The 20,925-nt window shown below is 57.7% G+C and overlaps 2 protein-coding genes across 6 annotated transcripts; both read right to left on the minus strand.

Annotated features, from left to right (window-relative positions):
- Positions 1-3: 3 nt before the first annotated feature.
- RAVER1 (ribonucleoprotein, PTB binding 1) lies at positions 4-13,955 on the minus strand. Of its 3 annotated transcripts, XM_004277355.4 has the most exons (14): positions 13,536-13,955; positions 11,909-11,975; positions 9,850-10,319; positions 5,943-6,134; positions 5,694-5,823; positions 5,263-5,357; positions 4,357-4,444; positions 3,802-4,013; positions 3,613-3,706; positions 3,413-3,537; positions 2,559-2,633; positions 1,954-2,094; positions 1,483-1,566; positions 4-1,395 (listed from the first exon to the last, which is right to left on the minus strand). In XM_004277355.4, the coding sequence occupies exons 1-14, from the start codon at positions 13,803-13,805 to the stop codon at positions 1,249-1,251; spliced, it is 2,190 nt and encodes a 729-aa protein (XP_004277403.2). In that variant the 5' UTR covers positions 13,806-13,955; the 3' UTR covers positions 4-1,248. The 3 variants fall into 3 exon arrangements, 2 of the variants coding, with proteins under 2 accessions (XP_004277403.2, XP_004277402.3); XM_004277354.3 differs by having other exon boundaries at positions 3,413-3,706; XR_007476238.1 differs by lacking the exon at positions 3,413-3,537 and having other exon boundaries at positions 1,341-1,395.
- A 46-nt stretch (positions 13,956-14,001) lies between these two features.
- ICAM3 (intercellular adhesion molecule 3) lies at positions 14,002-19,458 on the minus strand. Of its 3 annotated transcripts, XM_033401053.1 has the most exons (8): positions 19,356-19,374; positions 19,151-19,242; positions 18,245-18,511; positions 15,890-16,198; positions 15,288-15,569; positions 14,761-15,015; positions 14,392-14,640; positions 14,002-14,303 (listed from the first exon to the last, which is right to left on the minus strand). In XM_033401053.1, the coding sequence occupies exons 2-8, from the start codon at positions 19,230-19,232 to the stop codon at positions 14,110-14,112; spliced, it is 1,638 nt and encodes a 545-aa protein (XP_033256944.1). In that variant the 5' UTR covers positions 19,233-19,242; positions 19,356-19,374; the 3' UTR covers positions 14,002-14,109. The 3 variants fall into 3 exon arrangements, with proteins under 3 accessions (XP_033256944.1, XP_033256943.1, XP_012391229.1); XM_033401052.2 differs by having other exon boundaries at positions 19,151-19,447; XM_012535775.3 differs by lacking the exon at positions 14,392-14,640 and having other exon boundaries at positions 19,151-19,458.
- Between the last annotated feature and the right edge of the window lie 1,467 nt (positions 19,459-20,925).

Below are 20,925 nucleotides of genomic sequence, written 5' to 3' on the forward strand. Positions count from 1 at the left end.
TGCTTTCTTTAAAACCATTTACTTACAAACTTTAATTCAGCAAAGGTCTGTGTGAGAAGACTGGGGAGAGGACACCCCCCCGGCCCGGAGTGGATGTGGACCCCCAGAGTCAGGGGAGGGAAGCTGGTGGCCCAGCCGGCCAGGACCAGGGCCCAGGATCACCTCAGGCTGACATGTCCTGCTGGTAGGCAGGGGCAGAGCTTATTGGCATGTTGTTGAATTTTCTAACACTGGGCCAAAGGGAGGCCAGCTCCGGGTGATCTGGCCTGGGGATGAAGAGGCAGAGCTCATCTTCAACATGGAGGAGACAGCAGAGGCTCAGTGAGATGCACAATGCCTGACAGACAGACAGCAGGGGGACCAATTTAAGCTGGCAGAGAAAGCCCATCCCTGCACCTAAGCCCGAGCAGGAGGGCTGGTGGGACTGGTTTGCCAAGACCAAGGCTTTGGCCTTCTACTGTCCCCACGATGGGGGACTGCGGGTAGAGGGGCCCAATCCCCAGGCCAGAGCCATTTGGTCCTGAGTCAAGCTTCCGGAGCTCAGCATCTGAGAGGCTCTGGCCAGCGGGGCCTGGGGCCTGGAGCCTGGCTTTTAAGGCATCAGAAGGCGAGGGGGCTGTGGTAGGGGGCGGGGGACCCGGACCTGGAGTACAGCTCAGAGAGGGCAGGCAGGGGCAGGAGACAGCCATGCCTGCAGCAGTTGTGGGAAACAGAAAAAAGGGCTGAGCCATCTCAAACCGAAAAGTGTGGAATGGAGGCCCAGACACGCTGGGCCTTGAAGGAATCAGAGCTGGGGGTCGTCCTGGATTGTTTAAAAAATAATAAAAATTAGAAAAGGAAACCAAAGTCAGCTGTCAAAGTTAAAAAAGGGGGACAGTCTCTGATCCTCACGGGAGGTCAGGGAAACCTCCAAGGCACTCGAAAGGCCAAGATACAGGAGCGACGAGGCAGGAGAGAACTCCCAGAGAGACGAACACAGGCGGACACAGGGGTGGGGAGAGAGAGCAGGCCATGGCCTCTCCCTCTTAAGGCTGCAGGGTTTCCACACTGAGAGCAGGCCAGAGGTGCAGAGTGGCTCCCAGACGCCCCTACATTCCTTGGGCTCCTGCTGGTTGGTCAGCAAAGTCTTTCAGAAATTTTTCTATTACCGAAAAGAAAAAAAAAAAAAGAAAAATAACACAAGACAAAACACCAGAAAACCCAAAAGCGATTTGGTGCAGGCCCTTGAGCATCTCCAGCACTGGCCCCTTAGAAAATCCTCTTGCGCTTCAGGTAGGAATCTGCGTAGTGGCCTCCAAGGCCCTGGGAGTGCTGGCCCACATAGCTGCCTTCTGGGCTAGGCTCGGGTGAGGGCAGCAGGTGGGCGAAGCTGCGTTTCTGGCCACCCAGTGGGGTCTGGAGACAGAGGGGAAGGGGTGGCGGGTCAGGGGCCACCCAGGGGCCACCACTCCCCAGCCGAGTGTCCCCACCCCTCGCCCGTACCTTCAGCAAGTGGCTGTGGCCATTGGGCCCAGGGCCGAGGCCCAGAAGCCCTTCTCCAGAGCCCAGTGGGGAGGAGCCGACCGCCTGGGAGAAATGGGAGAGATGTGGGATGGGAAAGCAAGCAGCCCCCAGAGCAGAGGCAAGGGTTTCAGGTTCAAATCTTGCTGCTGCCACTTACTAGCTATGAGACTGGGGTCAGATTACTTCATCTCTCTGGGCCTCAGTTTCTTCATCTGTGGATTGAGGCTATACCACCCACACCCTGGACTGCCGGGGGAGGAAGTGAGAGGCCAAGAAGCCTGGGCAATACTGGGTACAAGACACACAGGCTCAGGGAGAATGGCTTGTTTCAGCTCGGCCCTGAGCAAAACTGACCCCTGCCACCACCCTGGCCTTGGCGCTGAAGGTCACAGGGCCCCATGCATCCTGGCTGTCCCTGGGGACCTGTGCTCAGTCAGGGAGGCTCCTCACCTTGTTAAGGTGGCTCTGCTTGAGGCCAGCCTGCAGGCCGCTGGTGAAGTAGGAAGTGGGTGAGCCCGAATAGAAGTGGGAGAGGGGCCCACTGCCACCTCCGCCACCCCGCTCGCCAAAGCCACTGGGTGGGGGGGACATCTGCAGAAAGGGGGCTGGCTGAGTAAGACGGATCATTGCAGTATCACCCCTTCTGTCCCCCAAACAACTCTGGGCTTTGGACAATACGACAGTGGTGTGACAATGCCAGCAGAGGGGCCTGCCCTCCCTTCCTCCTCTGGGGAACCCTCCTCCAGGGAACCACATGCATGAGCACAGGGGGGCCTGCTGGAGGATGAGCTCCATGTGGAGCAGATAAATCACTATAGCCGAGGCTCTTCCCCAGCCTACTGACTGCCAGTTATATGAAGGAAGCCACCATGGACTGCTGAGCCCCAGCTGAACTGCCAGGTGACTGCAAAGAACTGCCCACCCACCACCCCACAGAATGGTGAAAAAATAATAAAATATTTGCTGTTCTAAGTCACAAAATGGTGGAATTGCTTGTTATGCAGCAAAAGCTAACTGATACACCCAGGAGGTAGGATGGACAGGGCAGCTCTTACTTTGTGTCGGCTGAGTCCATGAGGCCCGAGGGTTGGCTCCCGTGGGTGGGAGAAGAGCCGCCGAGGTCCCACATCCTGAATGAAAGTGGGAGAAGCACGTTGGGTTGGGGTCTGTAACCAACCTCACCCTTGATTCAATTCCACGGCACAGCTGTCACCGGGGAAGTCAGCCCCCTCCAGGAGAGGGCAAACTCTAGTGTATGGGGGCAAACTCAGCCAGCAGGGTGGGGCAATGAGACAGAATAGGTACCCAGTCCCAGGGGGGTGACTGTACCTGGACCCCAGAGGGCTGTGAGAGTGTGTGGCCCCAATGGAGCCAGGGCTTTGGAGTTCTCAAGGCAAGCAGGGCATCCAGGTTGTGTGAACTCCTGTGGTTTTTTTATGTTGGCACTGGCATTTGTTTCGGTTATTTTTTAAAAAACCCACTGTGGGCCAAACACAACACAGGTGGCCAGCCTGCAACGTCTGGCCTAGAGGAAGTCGGAATCATAGAAAGAGCAGCTCTCCAGGGACAGAGACATGAATCACAGAGGGGAGGAGGGGGAGAAGGACAGAGAGACAGAGCGGAGGCTGAGCCCTGTCTCTAAGGAGAAGCAGAAGTGTGGCTGCAGGCCTCTCGGGAGAGAAAAACTGACTGACAGGAAGCAGGGTTTGATGATGCACCGAGACAAACAGACAAGAGACTTAAGGGCAGGGACTGTGTCCAGCACGTTCCCCGCTGTCTCCCTAACGCTTGGCCTGTCACAATCAGTACTAGAGAAATGTCGGTTTGGAGAGTGACTTGCTCCCAAGGGACAAAGGGCCACAGCAGCCGGCCTTTGGGAGGGCTGCCCCCAGGGCGGCCAGGTACTTACTGAGGGGTAGTCGAAGCCATAGCTGTCGGGCAGCCCTGGATCGGGGGGCAGGCGGGCGCTGGTGAGGGGGCTGAGCAGGCGGGACTTGAGCTGGAAAGCTTTGCTGCTGCCACCACCTCCAGGGGCTGGGGGGTTAGGCAGGGGGGCCTCAGCTGGGCGGCGGCTTCTCCCAGCGCCTCCCCAGCCCCGGGCCTCCTTACCCGCCAGATTGCTGGCTGGGAGCAGGCTGTGTAGGTTCAGGTAGGGATTCAGGGGGATCCGGAAGTCCTTGGGAGGCTCCCCCAGCAGCGAGACCTGTGGCAGGAGGGCCGGGTTCACGAGGGCCCCTGGCAGGGGGGCCCTCGCAAGGCAGGGGGCTGCAATGGTGCTGGGTGCAGGCAGGGCCTTACCCCAGTGGCCGTTGGCAAAGGCCCACTGTCCTTCTGCAGGCCTCTGAGACCAGTGCCTCGAAGCCCCACAGGAGCAGGGGGTGGAGTGAGTTGGGGTGCTGGGGGACCCAGGCCCATGGGTTCCCGGTCACCCCCAGAGGGGCCAAGCAGTGGCGGCAGCAGGGGTGGTGGCTTCCCTCGCCGGGACGGCAGCTCCGGGGGCAGGCCCCCTCCTACAGAGAGGAGGAGGATGTCAGCAGCCCGACCACACAGGCCACCTCCTCCCAGGGTCCTACAGCCTCCGCCTGGACCAGGGCTAGCAGCCGGGGGGCAACTATGTGCTGGACACTGAGCAGGGCCCTCAAAGTGCATCAACTCCCAGATGTTCATGGCTCCCCAGGGAGGTGCGCACCCACACACTCAACTGACAGGCGAGGACACTGAGACCCAGAGGGGTTAGGTCACTTGCCCAAAGCTGCACAGCTGGGAATTTACCACGCCCAGTGAGGAAAGGGGCCCAGGAAGGGGAAGTGGGGTGGGGCCCACAGAGATGGGAAGGAGCAGGGTCTGCATTACCTGCAGACAGCTCCCCGAGGAGGGGGCTGGCCGGCTGGGCCCCAGACTGGAGGGTGCCTAGGGGAGAGTCTCCCAGGATCCCGGGTTTCTAGGGACAGAGCACAATCAGCTGGAGACGAGGGCAGTGGGTCACAATGCCCAGCACACCGAGACTCCAGCCCACAGCCAATCACAGGCAGACACACCGGGTATCTCCCAATGTCTGTGATAGCCTGGGCATCACCCACCCAGCCGATGGTGACCGAGGCCTCCTGCATGCCAGGGCTTGCCCAAGGTGCTGGGGAGACCCAGGGAACACGGACCATGCGCAGCGGATCAGAGCCTGTCACCCACACTGTCAATTACTGTGAAATATCTACACTGTGACAGTCCTTCTTTGGCACCCACCATCTCACACCCAGCCCGCTTGCTGATTATTACGGAAGCACAGCGTCTTAACACGCACACCACCACGTCGACTTCAGGCACATGGCGTGTGACAGCCACATGTGGATTCAGTCACTCTTAGCCACACACAGCCCAAGCCCACACACAACCTTACCTTCTGTCAGTTACCATCAGACACATCTGCACCACTGACTTGGCCCCAGTGAATCAAACCACACAGGGCAGTGAGAGAGAAAGTGAGTGAGTGAGTGTGTGTGTGTGTGTGTGTTGAGGGGGTGGGGATGAGAGGCCCCTCTACTCCCCTGTGCAGCCTCAGCTTTGACTGAGTCACTTCCTGAGTCCTGAGCACCTGCGACAGGCCGGGGCCCATAATGGGCCCCAGGGCCACAGTCTGATGGTCCACAGCCCCGCTGATGGTGAACCACCCGTTGGTGGGTACAAGTGGTGTTGGAAACGGAATGACGAGGGGCTGCGGGATGTGAGTGAGGAGGGAGCCCGTGGCCCACGGCCGGCCGTTACCTTCTGACTCTGGGTCTGCAGGGCGAGATGCAGCAGCGCTGTGGACAGGGCGGGCCCGTTGAGCAGCGGCATGGCCGGGGGTGCGCCCAGGAGGCCTATGGGGAGACCCAGAAAATGGGAGGTGGGCCCCGGGTGGAACCTCCCCATCAATTAAACACAGACCCAGGCCTGTGGAGAGCAGGAAACTGAAGCTGCCAGAGGGCAACTGACAACCAAAGAAAAGGGCCTGGGAGATGAGTCCCCCCAGAAGGGGACAGTCCCTCCCTCCACCACACTGCCTCCCCTGCAAGGGGCTCAGGGCACCAGCTCCCTCGGGGCAGCATCACTCTCATCCCAGCCCCTGCGCATGGGCTCATGTCACTGGAAGCTCGGGTGGGAACGGTTGCAGGAGGTGCCCGGTTCTGAGAGCGCTTGGCCCCTGCTTGCCTTACCCTGCTTGCCACCTGCGCCGCCGTGGAGCAGGGGGTTGAGCAGCAGCTGGAGGGAAGCGGAGGGCCCCAGGTTGCTGAGCAGCTGCAGGATGCTGGGCTCGGGCAGGAGCCCTTTGCCCCGATTGAGGGCCTGCAGAAAGGAACAGAGGAGCAGCTCAGGGTCCTGCCTGGCCACAGAGGGTGCCCGCCTGGTCCCCTGGCTCCCCCATCTCCACCCTCTGGGGCACCCTCCCTCTGGCACACGCTCACCGTGGCCTGGGCAGCAATGAGTGCAGCCAGCATGCTGCGGCCAGGGGGCCCAGGGGCGCAGAAGGAGACGCGCAGGTGGCTGCCCCCCAGGGCCAGGCCGTCTGCCCGCTGCTGTGCCTCTTCAGCCATCTCCGCCGTCTCGTACTCCAGCACGGCGAAGCCCTTCAGCTGCCCGTCCTGGCCATACGCCAGCTGGGGGGTGGGGGCAGAGGCAGTCATAAGCACCTGGGTGGCAGTGACCACCATCATGTGAAGTGACAACGGTGACCAGATGAGGATCCTGATGACAGTGACCCCCAGAGAGGATGGACTCGGGGCCCTGCACTGTCCTGTGCCTGGTTTCAGCGTTAGCTCATCGAATCTTCTGAATGGCCCCAGGATGCTACATTCTGCCCATTTTTCAGAGGGGGCAACTGAGGCTCAGAGAGGTCAGCGTGCCCAAGGTCATACTGTTGGTGGGAGGGCAGAGCCATGACCCACTCCATATGGGTCAACTCCCCCAGGCCTTGCTCCAGTGCCACTTTGGGACTTTGCCTGGGATTCCCGAGCACATGCTGCAGGGCTCAAAGAGGAGGGGCCAGCAGAAGAAGCAGGTGGCTCGGAAGTGCAGCCCTGCCACAGACCTCAGGCCGAGGATGCAGGTGGGGCTGGGAAGGGCACACAGCCTGGTGGTGAGGCAGATGGCCACCAAGCTTGGGTTTGAGGCTGGTGGTGCTGGGCCGGAGGGTGGAGTCACACAGCCAGTGAGTGGCGGGAACAGGGATGTGGTCACGAGCAGGCCAGAGAGGCCCCTTCACCCCCCTTGATGCAGTCATTTGATACTTCCGGCCCACAGCCCCCTCTCCAGACCCTGGGGCCAGATATGTTCCAGGATTGAGGCTGTTTGGGAGATGAGAAAGGAGGGTGCCGCACACACCCTGTATTATGTATCAGTCACCCGCAGTGGGTTCTGAGGCGCCCTGGAAATCAAGCTTGTGAATAGCCCGGCAGCAAGATGCAAAGACAAAGGCCACAGACGACCCCACGTCAGTTCAACTCAGGCTTTGCTGCCCAGTGAGCCTGCCCAAGTCGGAACAAAACTCTTGGTTTTCAGGGTGTTGTAGGCGCTGGAATTGTGGGCCGGGGCTGTCCCAGGGCGAGCAGATACTGTGAGAGCACTCAGCTGGGCCCTGCGCGCCCTTGGGCCAGGTGCCACGGGCGCTATTTCAGCACTCCCACTTTGCAGGTGAAGTAACTGAGGCTCAGAGAGGGGCAGTCCCTTGCCCAGGCCACAGAGCTGGAGCTGGGGTCAGACAAGGCCAGGCAGAAGCCCTCAACAGGACTGGGCACCTTGGCGCGGCAATGGCTGTCCTGAGAACCAGTGCTGTTCCTCTTAGGTCCAGAATGCCGCACAGATGACTGCAGTGTGCTTTGGGGCAACGCACTGCCCGCCAGTAGGACATAGCACAGAGTCCATAAAATGGAATATGGCGCAGCTACAGGAGAAATGAGAAAGCTCTCATTTCTGAACATGGAAAGACGCCCAAGATAAAGTCAAACCAATGCAGGCATGGCAATATTTGAGTCAAGAAAAGGGGAATGCAGGAGCATATATACATATCCATTTGAAATGCATAATAAAATCTCACTGGAAGGACACACACAAACTGCTCTGAGAAGGGGTTGTAGGAAAAGACCCTGCGGAGCCAGGAGGGAGTCTTCACTGCAGGGCCCTTGTGGACATGCTAAATTTTGAAATGGGCCTGGACTGCCCATTCATAGAAACGAATCAAGTTGAAAAGGCTTTTTATAACACCCCAGGGTCTTGGGACACCTGCTTTATACATATCCATAGCATTCAAACATTTTTAAGCAACTCTGCAATAAAATGAAGCAATTAAGATACACAGGGACTTCCCTGTGGTCCAGCAGTTGCGGCTCCATGCTTCCTCTCCAGGGGGCATGGATTCGATCCCTGGTCAGGGAACTAGGATCCCACATGCTGCACGGCAGTAAATACATAAATAAAAATTATATATACATATATAAAAAGATACGTCAGTTGGCCTGTGGATAACTGGCAAAGTGAACTGCACTGAGTTGCTGTGGGCTTTCCTTCATGATCTTCTCTTGATTATGTCAAAAATAAAACACCCCCCACATGGGCAGCAAACTCCCGTTGTGGGAGGCGGGGGCACCCAGTTGAGAGCGGGGGCCCCAGGGTCAGCTGCCTGATCTTGGCTCCCAGCCCACCGCTTACTGGCAGGCCAGCCTGCGGAAGCCACTGCACGTGCCCGTCCATGGCCCTCAGTTTCCTCATCTGTAAGATGGGCCCAGCCACTAGACCCACCTGGCAGGGTAGCAGTGGGGATTCAACAGTGTGCTCAGCAGGGGCGGGGAGGCTGTGGGCGTGGGCCCAGTGCCCACTCTGAGTGCCCAGGCAGAGCAGGCTCAGGCCTTCAGCCCACCTCTAGAGAGCACTTCACCTTCACCCCTGGCCAGGCCCAGCACCAAGGCCTGGATGTGCTTCTTCTCACAGTCACGCTCGTCTCATCAGACAAATAGAGAAAGGGGTCAAAGAGCAATCAAGGCCACAAGGTTCCTAAATAGGGGACCGTTCAATCAGGATGAGCATCCTGACCGTTCAACCAGGATGCCCAGCATGACTGGGCTCCTCGGAGGCGGTCTCCTCAAGGCCTGGGACTCAGCAGGTGCTCAACAGACATCTGGTGAATGCCTAAGTGGAGGAATGCGTGAGTAGCCGTTTGCAATAACCTAGTCACAGAGCATGGCCAGACCCATTTTGAGATGGGGAAAGCAAGGCCCAGAGAGAGAACCTGTAGTTGGCCACAGCCCTACAATCTCCACACGAGAAGAGGTGGCTGCTAAGCTATATGTATATGTCATCTGTGTCCTGAGTCCCATCCAGGGCCTGGCACACAGTAGGTGCACGGCAGAGGCAGCAGTGAGCAAAGAGAGGGGCTCCTACCAACGCCAATTCCCCAGCACCAACACCCAAGGCCACAGAGCTGGGGTCTGAGCCCAGTACCAGCCTCCTCCAGGGTGGCCTGGGGTTCCAATGCTGGCTCTGCCACACCCTGGCTGTATGTCCTGGGGCATGTCAACTGACCTCTCCATGCCTCAGTGTCCCCACCTGAAGAAGCGGATGACACCTGCCTCTCCAGGCTGTTACAGGATGGAGGGGTTGCAGGTAAGCCCAGTGAGTGCTGAAGGAATGTCCACCCTGGGGGTCTGTGGGCACGACCACCTGGAAGCTCTCCAAGAGCTGGGTCTGGCCTATTCTCGCCCCACCGCGCCTGTCATGGGGCTAGACACCCTCACAGAAGGGCCCAAAAAGTGAGACCAGAATGAACCAGGGATTGTTTTGCTAAACCAATGCATGAGTATTGAACCCCTTCTTATGGAGGAGGGAAACCAAGACTCAGAGAGTGAGTGACTTGCCACAGAGCAGGGCTGGGATCTGGCCACGTCCAACTTCCTGACCTCAAGGCTTAAATGGACTGTGGGCTCCTCCAGAGTAGCCTCCTTGATGCTGGGCCCGGGGCCTGGGACCCAGGAGGCGTGAGCGCAGAAGTGGATGTGAACACAGGGTGAGCAGGCCTCACAGCCATTTTTTTTTTTTTTTTAACAAAGGTAGCCTCGCCTACATTTTACAGTGGGGAGGTTAAGCAAGTCGCCAGAGGGTGTGCGGGGATCTGAAGCCCAGCCACCTGGCTCCTCGGTGGGCCGTCACGCACTGCACCATGTGGCCTTTCTAACAAGAAGCCCCTTCAAAGTGGCATCGCTGCTGCCTTACTGAAATGGGACCCAGGAGACTGGAGAGAGCAGGTGACTCAAAGAGCCTCTCTGAGGTGCTCTGGGCTTCGCATCTGCTCCCCGAGATCCCCGCACTGGGCACAGGGCTCACCTGGCAGAAGGTGGGTATGTGGACGGCCGAGAGCGCCCGGCGCAGGGCATCCACATCACTGAAGCCAGGGGGCAGGTGGTCGACACAGAGGCAGCGGGAGTGGAGCAGGGAGGGCGTCAGCTGCCCGGCGTCTGTCCAGTGCACGTAGAGGGTGCGTGGGCCCAGCGGCTTGCCCAGCAGGTCCGACTTGGCGCGGGCGGCCGAGTCCTTCTTCATGTACTCGGCGAAGCCATAGCCCTTGGAGTGGCCGGTGCGCTCGCTGTAGACCAGGAAGCAGCGCTCCAGGCTGCCAAAGGGCCGCACCAGCTCCTCGAACTGCTGCTGCGTGAGGCTGGGGGGCAGGTTGGCCACGCACAGCAGGGCGTCCGTGGGCTGCAGCTGCACCGACAGCTCGCGCTCCCGCAGGCGGCTCTGGTGGAAGGCGCTGATGGCGGCCTCGGCCTGCTCCCCGTTCAGCAGGGTCACGAAAGCTGCAGCGGGAGGGAGTGTGGGTCAGTGGGGCCCCCGAGGGCCTGCCCCTCCACCCCATGGTCGCCCGCACCGACCTCCCTCCAAACCACATGTGACCTCAGAACACCGAACAGCCAGGACATCGCAGGCAGCACCTGAATGGAACAGTCACCAGCCTTGAGCAACAACAGTCAGCACCTCCTTGCAACCCACGGTGACGCTCACCTACTGGGAGCCTGGCCCCATCCTAAGAACTACACGTGTAACTCGGGTGACACACAGGGTAGTGGTTAAGCATGTGGTCACTGGAGCCTGGGTTTCAACTCTAGCCCCTGAGTGGCTTTGAGGTCTATTTCCTCGTCTGTCAAATGGGAATAACTTACTCCTCACAAACACTAATTTTCCAGCAATGAAATGGGCCCAGAGCAGTGCCCTGCCCAAGTGCCTGGACTTGAACCCAGGCAGGCCGGCTCCCAGGCACCCACAGTTTTTCAGGTGTTTTAATACGTTTGGCTTCACGGCCAACTCCAACAGGTCATGTCCAATTTGCTGGTGAGAAAACCAAAGCTGAGGAGGGTAAATCACTTGCCTATGGCCACAGAGTGAGGACAGACCAGGACTAGAACCCGGGTCCATTTGCCTCCAGGGCCCAAGACCTTAAGCACTACTCCGGCCCACCAGCTAGGTCTCGAGGGCTCACCAGTCCTCAGTTCCTTCTCAACCATACTATAGTTCACAGGCAAAGGCCCTGGCTGGTTTAACTTCTGGCCCAAAGCCTTGTGGGCACAGACACCCACGGAGAGCCTCCCATGTAGGGGGCCAAGGCTGACAAGACCTGTCCCCGCTCTCACAGAACTGACCACCACGCGCAGGAGGCAGGTGAGTGGGCTGGCAGCGACAGCCTAGGGTGGTTGGTGCTATGATGGGGCGGGGGGGGGGGTGCGCTCAGGGCATTGTGAGGAGCTGCCTGACGCCAGCTGGATGGAAGAGGAGACAGCTAAGAACAGTGACAGAGGGAACAGCCTGGAACCTTAGGAACCTGAGGAGACGATGAGGCTGAGGCACATCCTTGCAAGGTAGTATCAGGAGGAGCCTCAGACAGGTTTTGAGAAGAGAGAAGAATGATCAGGGTTAGGACCAGGTATGATCAGATTTGCAGTCACATCAGAGCTGGCGGTCTGGGGGAAGGCAAGCAGGGGAGTAAAATCGTGGAGGCAGAGAGGCCAGAGGGAGGCTGCCATTTCGGCAAAGATGTACCCTAGGTCCAGCGCAGGACAGACTGTTGCCCCAATCTGTCCCTCATCTTGGGCGCCCATCGTGGGGCATCCTTGATGTTCCTCTTCCAGGCTACCCAGCAGATACCTGGGCACTGGGTACCCATTCCCAAGCCATCCCCCCGGCCGGCCAGTCACCCACGCCTGTCTGATCTTCTCCTGCAAGTCCTCCAGAACAACTGGTGCCCCTCCATTCTCTTGGCTTCCTTCTGGTCCACATCCCTTCCATCACTGCTGAATGTTGGGCCTGAAGTTCATGAGACACTGGGCCAAGATTCTCCCAGCTTCAGGGGCTGTCATCCCCTGCCCCTAGCCCACCCCGCAGTCCCACAAACCTGTCCCTTTGTATTTGTCCACAAAGCAATACTTGAGCTCATAGTCGCCGAGCAGGTCGTGCACCTCCTGTGGAGACAGAAGCCAAAGGACAGGGAATCACCGAAGGCTGAAGGGAGCAACCCAGTGCCACCTTCACATGGACCAGCTATGAGGGCAGGTCAATTACCATCCCTATTTTACAAAGGAGGAAACTGAGTCTCAGAGCATCTACTTGCCCAAGGCCATTGAGGCCATACCTGGCAGAGCTGGGATTCAGAGGTTAGCTGCAGATCCCATGCTTTTAACCAACAAAACACTCTCTTATTAGAGAGTCAGGTGTGTCTGAGTTCAAGTCCCAGCTCTGCGTACACCCACAGGGAAGTTGTTTAACCCATCTGAACCTCGGCTTTCAAGACTGACTCTTTCCAACAACCTTGCAAATCAAGTATTAACAAATCCATTTTGTACATGTGGAAACTGAGGCTCAGAAAGGTGAAGAAAATTGTCACAGGTCATGCAGTTGGTCAGGGCAGCAGTGGGTATGCCACCCATGGGTACCTGACTGGGGACCCTGTGTACTTAATAAGCCCACATTGTGTGGCTTCACGTGCCTCCCCATTCCCTCCTACTGGCAGGGCTGCCTTCTTGAAAGCCAGCTATGGAGGCGAGGCTCTGGGGTCTGCTTGTGCCAGACACACTGTGCACCCTGCAGGAGAGACAGCGTGTTCCCAGCTGAGAGATGGTGTGGGCACTAGGAGGATGGCTGACTCTAGAAACAAACCAGACTATGCTTAGGGGTGCCTGCCCCAGGTCTGTCCCCAAGTCACACTCCTCCCAACACTCCTAGGGCCCCACCAGCCATGTGACCACCCATGGGCAGAGAGAGCCAATGGCAGGTGTGTTGGTGGGCCAGAGACCAGAGATTCTCCACAGCAGGAACAAAGAACCCATTCCATCGCTGATGGGCAGGGCAGACCAGATGCAATCTTCCTGGGTTCAAAGAGCACTGGGAAGTCCTGCCCCATTTGGCCCCAACAGAAGAGCACCCTTGGCCAGATCAGCCAAGGGGGGGCTACGTGGAACAACACCCCCCCCCTTTTCTGCAGGTCTGTGGCATGGGGACAGGAGGAGACTCCATTTTTCCAAATTAATCCCGAGGCTTTTGGGGAAAAAAGACCCCAGAAGCTGCTATAACTTCCGGATCTACCTCTAAAAGGAGTTAATAAACGCTTGCTAGGAAAAGGCATAGTCTAGTCAACCATGAAACTTATGGATATGAAGTCCCACCACTCCATGGTAGAGCAGGAAGAAACTGGCGTCCCGGTTTCCACAGTCCCAATCTGGCTGCCCATTCACAATCCCCCAACGTGGCCAAAGCTGCCCGCCCCCTTCCATTCCCCGCCCCCTTCAATCACTTGGTTTCGTCCAAGCCTGTGGTCGTCCCTAACAACGTCCCCTCAACCAAGTTGGTTTCATCCTCCATCTCCGACCCCCCACATCCCGCTCTTGGTCTCTCCCGACCCCGCGTGGATCCCGCGCTTGGACTCAGCCTACGCCCCCCGCCAGAGCGTTGGTGTCGCCCGGTTCCCCCCGCGCACGCGCACGGTGGTATTTCCCGCCACGCTCCCACAGGGCACCCCCCCACACCTGGTTGGTCACGTCCCCCGGGAGGCCGCGGATCAGTATCTTGCGGCGGTTACGGAACTGGCGCTCGGTGTGTTCCAGGCGTTTCCGGATCTCCTCTGGATCTAGCGGCGGCAGTTCTTCTTCAGGCGCCCGGCGCTCCGCGACATCACCAGCTTCAACCTCGGCCCCAGCCTCCGGGCTCAGCGGGGGCCGGTGAGTAACGGACACGTCGGCCGCCATCTTGGGAAACCCGGCGCCTTCTGGGACCAGCGAGCCGAGGCGGAGCGGCATAGAGCGGCAACGAGGGCGCGTCCGCCGATTGGCCGAGAGAATCCCCGCCTCCTTCCCGACCCCTCAGCCCATTGGATAAGGCCCCGCCCGCCTCTCAGAGTTCAAGCCGCGTCTGGGCGCTACAGGCTCCGCCCTTTTCCGCTATCAAGGTGTCACTCAAAGGACGCGCGGAGCAGTGGGATGGCAAGCCACAGTGTGCAGATTTTAAAGCCTTTATTAGTGCGGAATTCGGGGATGCAGCCAAACCTCCGTCGTCTTTGCCCAGTATCACGGCACTTTGCCCAGTATCATGGCACTCTGATGCTCAGGATAACTCCACTGCCACAGCCTCGTCGGGCTGTTGAGGCGCGAGGGGCAACCGGGTGCTGCTTTGCCTCACGTGGTAGATGTCACGCCGCTTCTGCACCCCAAAGACGTACACTGAGGCCGCAACGAGGATCACCAGGCCCAAGATCGTTAACACCCCCAGGACAATGGTGATGGCGATGGGGTTCCGACCTGTGCAGAAAAGCGAGGAATAAATACACGCGTCTCGGCCCCTCCTAAGCTTGCCCGTCTAGAATAAATACGCCCCGCCTAGGCTCACCCTGAACGTCCATCATCACTGTCAGAACGTCCGTGCCCCGTGAGCTTGTCGCTTGGCAATTGTAAGTGCCACTGTAGTTTAACCTGACGAGGAATGGGATGCCGACGGGCACCTTGAACTTGGAGGCTTCCTGCAGACACTGTAGTTTGGGGTTTGGGTTGCCCCGGGCCTGGCACTGCAGGATATGCATAGTCCTGTCTTTCCACGTCAAGCGCTGGGGACATTTAGCTCGGTCAATCTTGGGGCCGTCTGTGGGACCACCAAATGATTAGATACACCCGACACACCCGAGGCACAATGGGACAAGGGAGAGACAAGTCTTCCCAAATCAAGGAAGCAAGGGATTAAAGGTCAGAATGACCTACGCACACAGGACACGCAACTGGACGCTCCTGTTACGGTGCAAGATCACCCCATGCACCTCGAGGGTGGCATTGCAGAAGAAGGTGCGCCTGTCGTCCTTCGCAGTGGCGTTTAGCTGAAGGTGGGCAGGCTGTCCCGGTGCCGCGGCTGGAACTCCGTCCAGCGTGACCCGGACTCGGGGTCCGGCCGCGCAAGTCACAGTTACTGTGGTCCCCTCGGTGGCGTTAGGTTCTCTCAGGGTCAGGTTGGGCCCCTGGAAGCCTAAAGGCGGAGCATTGCCCAGGAGTTTCATGACCACACACCTCCCTTAGGTCAAGCCCCGCCCCCACCCGCCTCCTTCCCCTCGGAGTATCCAGGCTACGCCTTCATCTACTCTGCAGCCCACGCCCAGTTTGGGGCGCTCAGGCTCTTCTTCTCGAGTCACTTAGGTCCCGCTCCTCTCCAGTTTAGTCTCCGCCCGATGCCACGCCCCCTTGGGCTATGGAGGCCCCGCCCCTTGCCTCCTGAGTTATTTTGGCTCCGCCCCCTCTTACTATAGGCCTTCAAGTTCTCCCGGGTCTCGCGGCTCTCGCCCCCCAAGGTCACGTTGCAGACAATCTCCTGAGTGCTCTCCTGCTCTGCTTTCGCTGTGGCTGTGGCCGTGAGTGTGTCACCGTGGCTCACGACTGTGGCATTCAGCATCTGGTCCCCCAGCGCCAGTTGCACCTGGGCCTCCGATGCTGGGAAGAGCCCATCCAGGGTGCAGTCAACGGGCCACGACGTTTCCACCTCCGAGAACCGGGGGACAACGAGGCGCGGGGGCGTCATGGGCATGGCTTGAAAGAAGGGTGGGAGTGAGCGGCAGGAGGTCTCACAGCCGTGGAGGCCCCTTTTCCCATGACACTCATCCCCACAAACCAGGGTCCTTCTTTCCCAGGATACCTTGCGGCCTGGGTCACCCCCTTCCCAGGACACACACAGCCTTCTCCAAAGGTCCTATGGCTGCAAGCCTCCCATATGAGGCTACCCGTCGCTAAAGGCATGTTTTCCCAAAAGCCCTTGAGGTCCAGGCCACCCCCTTTTCAGGAATCCCGCCGCCAGGGCACCCTTACTCTGGCTCCGCTCATCACCCACCGTCTGCAGTCCCTTCCCTCACCAAAGGTTCGGAGCTTCCTGGGGGCCGAGCTGTTCTGGAACAGTCCCAGCCCTTGGGACCGCAGGTCCAGCTCCGTGCGGCAAGAGAAATTGGCGCCATGGTCATCTCTGCTCGCCAGCACCGTGACCGTGACCTCGGCAGGCTCCCCGTCTCCCGCTGGCTGACGGCCCAGCTCCTCCTCCCCACGAAGCAGCACCACGGTGAGGTGGTCCCGGGGGGCCCCGCCGGACACCATGCAACGCAGGATGAGGTTCTCGCCCACGGGCTGCCAGTGGGGCAGGGGGGCCAGCTCCACGCGTTCCGGGAACCCTGCGTGGGGGGTATGAAGGGGAGAGTAGAACTTAGCAGCCAGCCTGGCAGCCTCCACACTAGGGAGTGGCGAGGAGTCAAGGGTGGCCCAGTGCAGAAGTGTGAACTTTGAGTTAATAAACCTCCAGGGCTTAGAAATGTGCTAGTATAAGTGTTTGCTATTATCATTAGCATCATGATTATTATTTCCTGTTTTGTCGGACACCTTGCCAGGCACTGAAATAAAAGTCAGATTTTCTGTTCCCAAGGACCTCACCATTAAGTGGGGGGGGGGGAAGGAAGGAAGGGGACTAAAGTTTATGGCCACTTATGATGTTAATAGTAATCATAAAATTTCCTGTTTATTTTGAGTTTTCCTTAGACTTTCCAGATGTCATCCACCTTCATTCACACAGCAACCAAGTGAAATCTCTTCTATTATTCTTCCCTTTTATGAATAGAGAAACTGAGGCCTAGAGAGGTGAGGATGAGGTGATCTGCCCAAGGATGCACAGCCAGGAAAGGGCAGAGCCAGGGTTAGACGGGGGTTTTCCCAAACTCCAGACCTGTGTGTCTACCTGCCTCCTTGATATCAGGTCTAGAAACTCCCCTGACCCCTCCTCCCAGCTTCTGGCCTGGACTCTGGTCTTGGCCTTTCCCAGAGCTTGGTCTAGCCCTCCCCAATCAGTCCCAGCTGCTCAAGGCCTAGGGCAGCCTCTGAGGGTGCTCTGCACAGTCCTTGGGGACTCAACAGCCCCAGGCTGGGTCCTCTCCCAGCTGCAGCTGCAGTGGCCCTCACAGGCACACATACCAAACCCTGGGCCTCCTTTGGGGGAGCATCTCTCAAGCCTGGATCTCAAGCTGTCACACACAGGCCTACGGACTGGCCGCTATGGAAAAATATTTAACATCTAACTGTAATTTTAGAATATTTAACAAGGAGGCCCCCATCTTAACCTCTGGTTGAGGGACAGTGGTATGCTGGCCAATGCTGATTATGCCTGGGCTCTCTGGGGTGAGGTGGGGGAGCCCCAACATGGAGCATTTGCCAATTTCTGTGGTGTAAATACTTTGGCTGATTTCAAGCTACTCAGTGTGACACATTGAGTAGCTTGAAATCAGCCACTCAGTGAGCTGGGAAGAGACGAGCACCATGGACTCTCATGAGCCAGGACCAACAGGCTCTTGCACAGCACTGGACAGAAGCATCTTACGGTCACACAGATGGGGACACCCAGATACACACATAGGCAAACATATACACACGCAGATGTACATGTTACAACAGAAATACGCACAAAGACATATACAGACACGTACTGACACAGACATCCACACTTGCTCACACACAGAGATACACAGATACCGACATACAGACATATATAGATATTCACACATAGAGATATACACAAATCCAGAGACACGTACACACAGGCACACACAAACATACAGACAGACACATATACAGACACACAAGTACGCTCACACGGTCTCACAGAGATAATGACAGATACAGAAGCTCACAGACACACACATAGGTACACAAACACGAATACAGACACTGGTGCACACAGGAGCATACGCACAGTTACACATGTACACTACACTTTTCTGTGGCTTCACAAAACAGTAAGCACCATGACTGATGTACTCTGCTACTTTCTAGTCTATTGTTTTGTTGTTGGTTTTTTTTTTTGGCCACACTGCCTGGCTTGTGGGATCTTAGTTCCCTGACCAGGGATTGAATTCAGGCCCTTGGCAGTGAAAGCATGGAATCTTAACCACTGGACCGCCAGGGAATTCCTCAGATATATTTAAAATGCTTATTGGGACCCAAATAAATTAATTCACAACTGCTGCCCTGGCATGTGGTCGAGATGCATCTCTCTGTCTCTGTCTCTATCACACACACCCACACACACACATTCAGGTCCAAGCTCTGGGTCAGAGCCCAGGTCCATTCCTGCAAACTCAGGGCCCTCATGCCCGCCCCGCTCCCCTGCACCATTGGTTATCTAGCCCCACTGCTGCCCGAAGCCAGCTCCACCTCCAGGCACAGCCACTCACGGTACACTGTGATGTTAGAGAAGCCTATCATCTGGGAGCCATTGCAGAAGCCAGAGCAGAGGAGCTGGGTGTCACCAGTCACATTGCTGAGTTGGAAGGCTGCCCAGCCCAGGCCACGGCCCACCGACTCCTTGAGTAGGGACGTCTCCAGGAAGATGGGTCCAGCGCTGGGGCAATCTGTACTGCAATTTACCAAGAGGGACTCTCCGGCAGGCACCACTGGGTTCTGCGGCTCCACTCGCAGCTGCAACTCCTGCCCTTGGGTACCTGGGGGAACAGAAGGAAGCTCTCCTGGGGGTTCCAGTGCCCCCCAACCCACCCATTTGCAGGCTCCACCATTCAAAACTTCCTCTTGCCGAGATATGATGGTCTCTGCCTTCATGGTGCTTCAGTTTAGTGAGGAAGACAGATGATGGATCAGGAACCAAGGAGAGCTGGGAGGGAGGCCAGGGGAAGCCCTGATCAAGCCTCTAGGAGGAAGTGAGTCAGGGAAGGCTTCCTGGAGGAGGGGACCACTATGGTCAGTTTTAAAGTGTCAAGGAGGCGTTAGCCAAGTGAAAGGGAAGAGTGATCCTGGCAGACTGAAGAGCATACGCAGAGGTTGAGGGTCCAGATGGACCAGGGAGGGAATGCATGCATGCATGCGTGCTTGTGTGTGTGTGTGGGTGTGTCGTGCAGAGGGAGAAGAACAAGTCAAATGCAGGGACTGTGTCTCTCCGGGAGCCCTGAAGGCTGTGTTAAGAGGCCACCACTTTCTCCCGAGGACACTGGGGAGCCCCCTGGCCGATCTGAGTTTAAGAAGTGTTATTGGCACAGCCCGGGCAGCAGGGTGTGAGGCGCTCTGTTCTCCTTCCCCTCCGCCACCAATCCCGCAACTCCAGCCCCCCCCAGCTTGCCGGGCCTCACCTGGGGGCAGCAGACAGCAGACTAGAAGCAGAGAGATGAACGAAGTCCAGCAGGCCCTGGGCAGCGGCCCTGAGGGCATCATGGTGGCCAGCCTGTAGGAGGAAGTTGCCTTAATGAGGCGCTGGGCACTGGAGAGCAGGCGGGTCACCCAGGGGAAGGAAGTACAGCCACCGCAGTTAAGAATGCAGAAGTCCAGGGGCTACACCTTGCCCAGGCCTAGGGAGGGGCAGGGGAATATTGTGCAGCCCCAGGGCTCCAGAGTGGGGGGCCCAGGGAGGTGGAGGGCGCTGGCCAGTCTCCAGGGAGTCTCAGGTAGGGTAGACCTCAGTCACCGCCCCTCCCCACACCCCCGGCCCCCCCCCCATGAACCCACAGGAAGTGCTAATGCAGTCTTCTTCCTTTGTTTTTAGCACAGGAAAGCCTGGAGGGGGGAGGGGGGAGGGGGTGGAGGTGGTGAGACACCTCCTTCCTGTTGAACTTAGGTGAAGGGGGGGTGTTCTGTTCCCAGAGAGGAAGTTAACGGGGGATAATCAGACACTTTCCTTGAAGGGATAGGGTGGGATTTCAAGGCAACATTTCGAGGAGGCAACAACAATGGGTGGACTTCTAGGCAGGGCTTCGCACAGTTAGAGCGAGATCCCAACACTCCTGGGGGGCAAATAAGAGATTTGGGGGGTGATAACGAGGGACCCCTAAGATAAGTGAAGCCATGAAAATGAACAGAGCCCACATTTATTGGGGACTTGTGCTAGGCTCTGTGTTGGCTGCCTGGGTGGCTTTTATAGGGCCCCTTATCTTTGAAGATCTTGTGGGTGGGGTCCCCCATTCCCTGTGTGCAGTGCTGAGGTAGAGTGCTTGGGGTACAGCTAAATCCTGAGCCATCGTCTGCCAAGGGTGCTACTTGTAACCGGCTCTTACCCCTGTCCCCCTCCCCCCTTGCCTTTCTTCTCCAGGTAGCTGGTCTCTTTACCCCAACAGCAGGGACTTGGCGGGGCGGGGAGAGGGGTCAGGTGGGGACTCCCACCTCCATCAGTTCCATCTCTCAGGCCTCTGACCTGCCTCCTGTGCCTCTGACCTGAGCTCCAGAGAGGGACCTTGTTGAAGATCTTGATGGCACTCAGCATTCATCCACTCTCCCCATCCCTAAGGCCACACCCCCTCCTCTCTCACCTGGAGTACCCTCCCCAATGAGGTCTCTCCTCGCCTGCCCCGCCTCCCAAAAATCCGTTTCGCACATGGTGCCCAGAGAGCAACTAAAACCCAAATCAAAAGTATTTGTAAATAATATATCTGATAAGGTATTAATATCCAGATTATAAAGAATTCCTACAACTCAACAACAAACCCAATTCAAAAATGGGCAAAGGGCCTTCCCTGGTGGCGCAGTGGTTGAGAGTCCGCCTGCCGATGCAGGGGACACGGGTTCGTGCCCCAGTCTGGGAAGATCCCACATGCCGCGGAGCGGCTGGGCCCGTGAGCCGTGGCCGCTGAGCCTGCGCATCCGGAGCCTGTGCTCCACAACGGGAGAGGCCACAACAGTGAGAGGCCCAAGTACCGCAAAAAACAAACAAAAAAACATCTACAGGGACTTCCCATGTGGTCCAGTGGTTAAGACTCCGCGCTTCCACTGCAGGGGGCATGGGTTCCATCCCTGGTCGGGGAACTAGGATCCCACATGCCGTACGGCCAAAAAAAAAAAATTGACATGTGCAAGGATTCTCACAGAACATCTACTGAACTCTGGCAGAAGATACCAGACTTCCAAACGGGCAAAA

Source organism: Orcinus orca, chromosome 3 (assembly GCF_937001465.1).
Source record: "Orcinus orca chromosome 3, mOrcOrc1.1, whole genome shotgun sequence".
In the NCBI taxonomy this organism is placed as follows: domain Eukaryota; kingdom Metazoa; phylum Chordata; class Mammalia; order Artiodactyla; family Delphinidae; genus Orcinus; species Orcinus orca.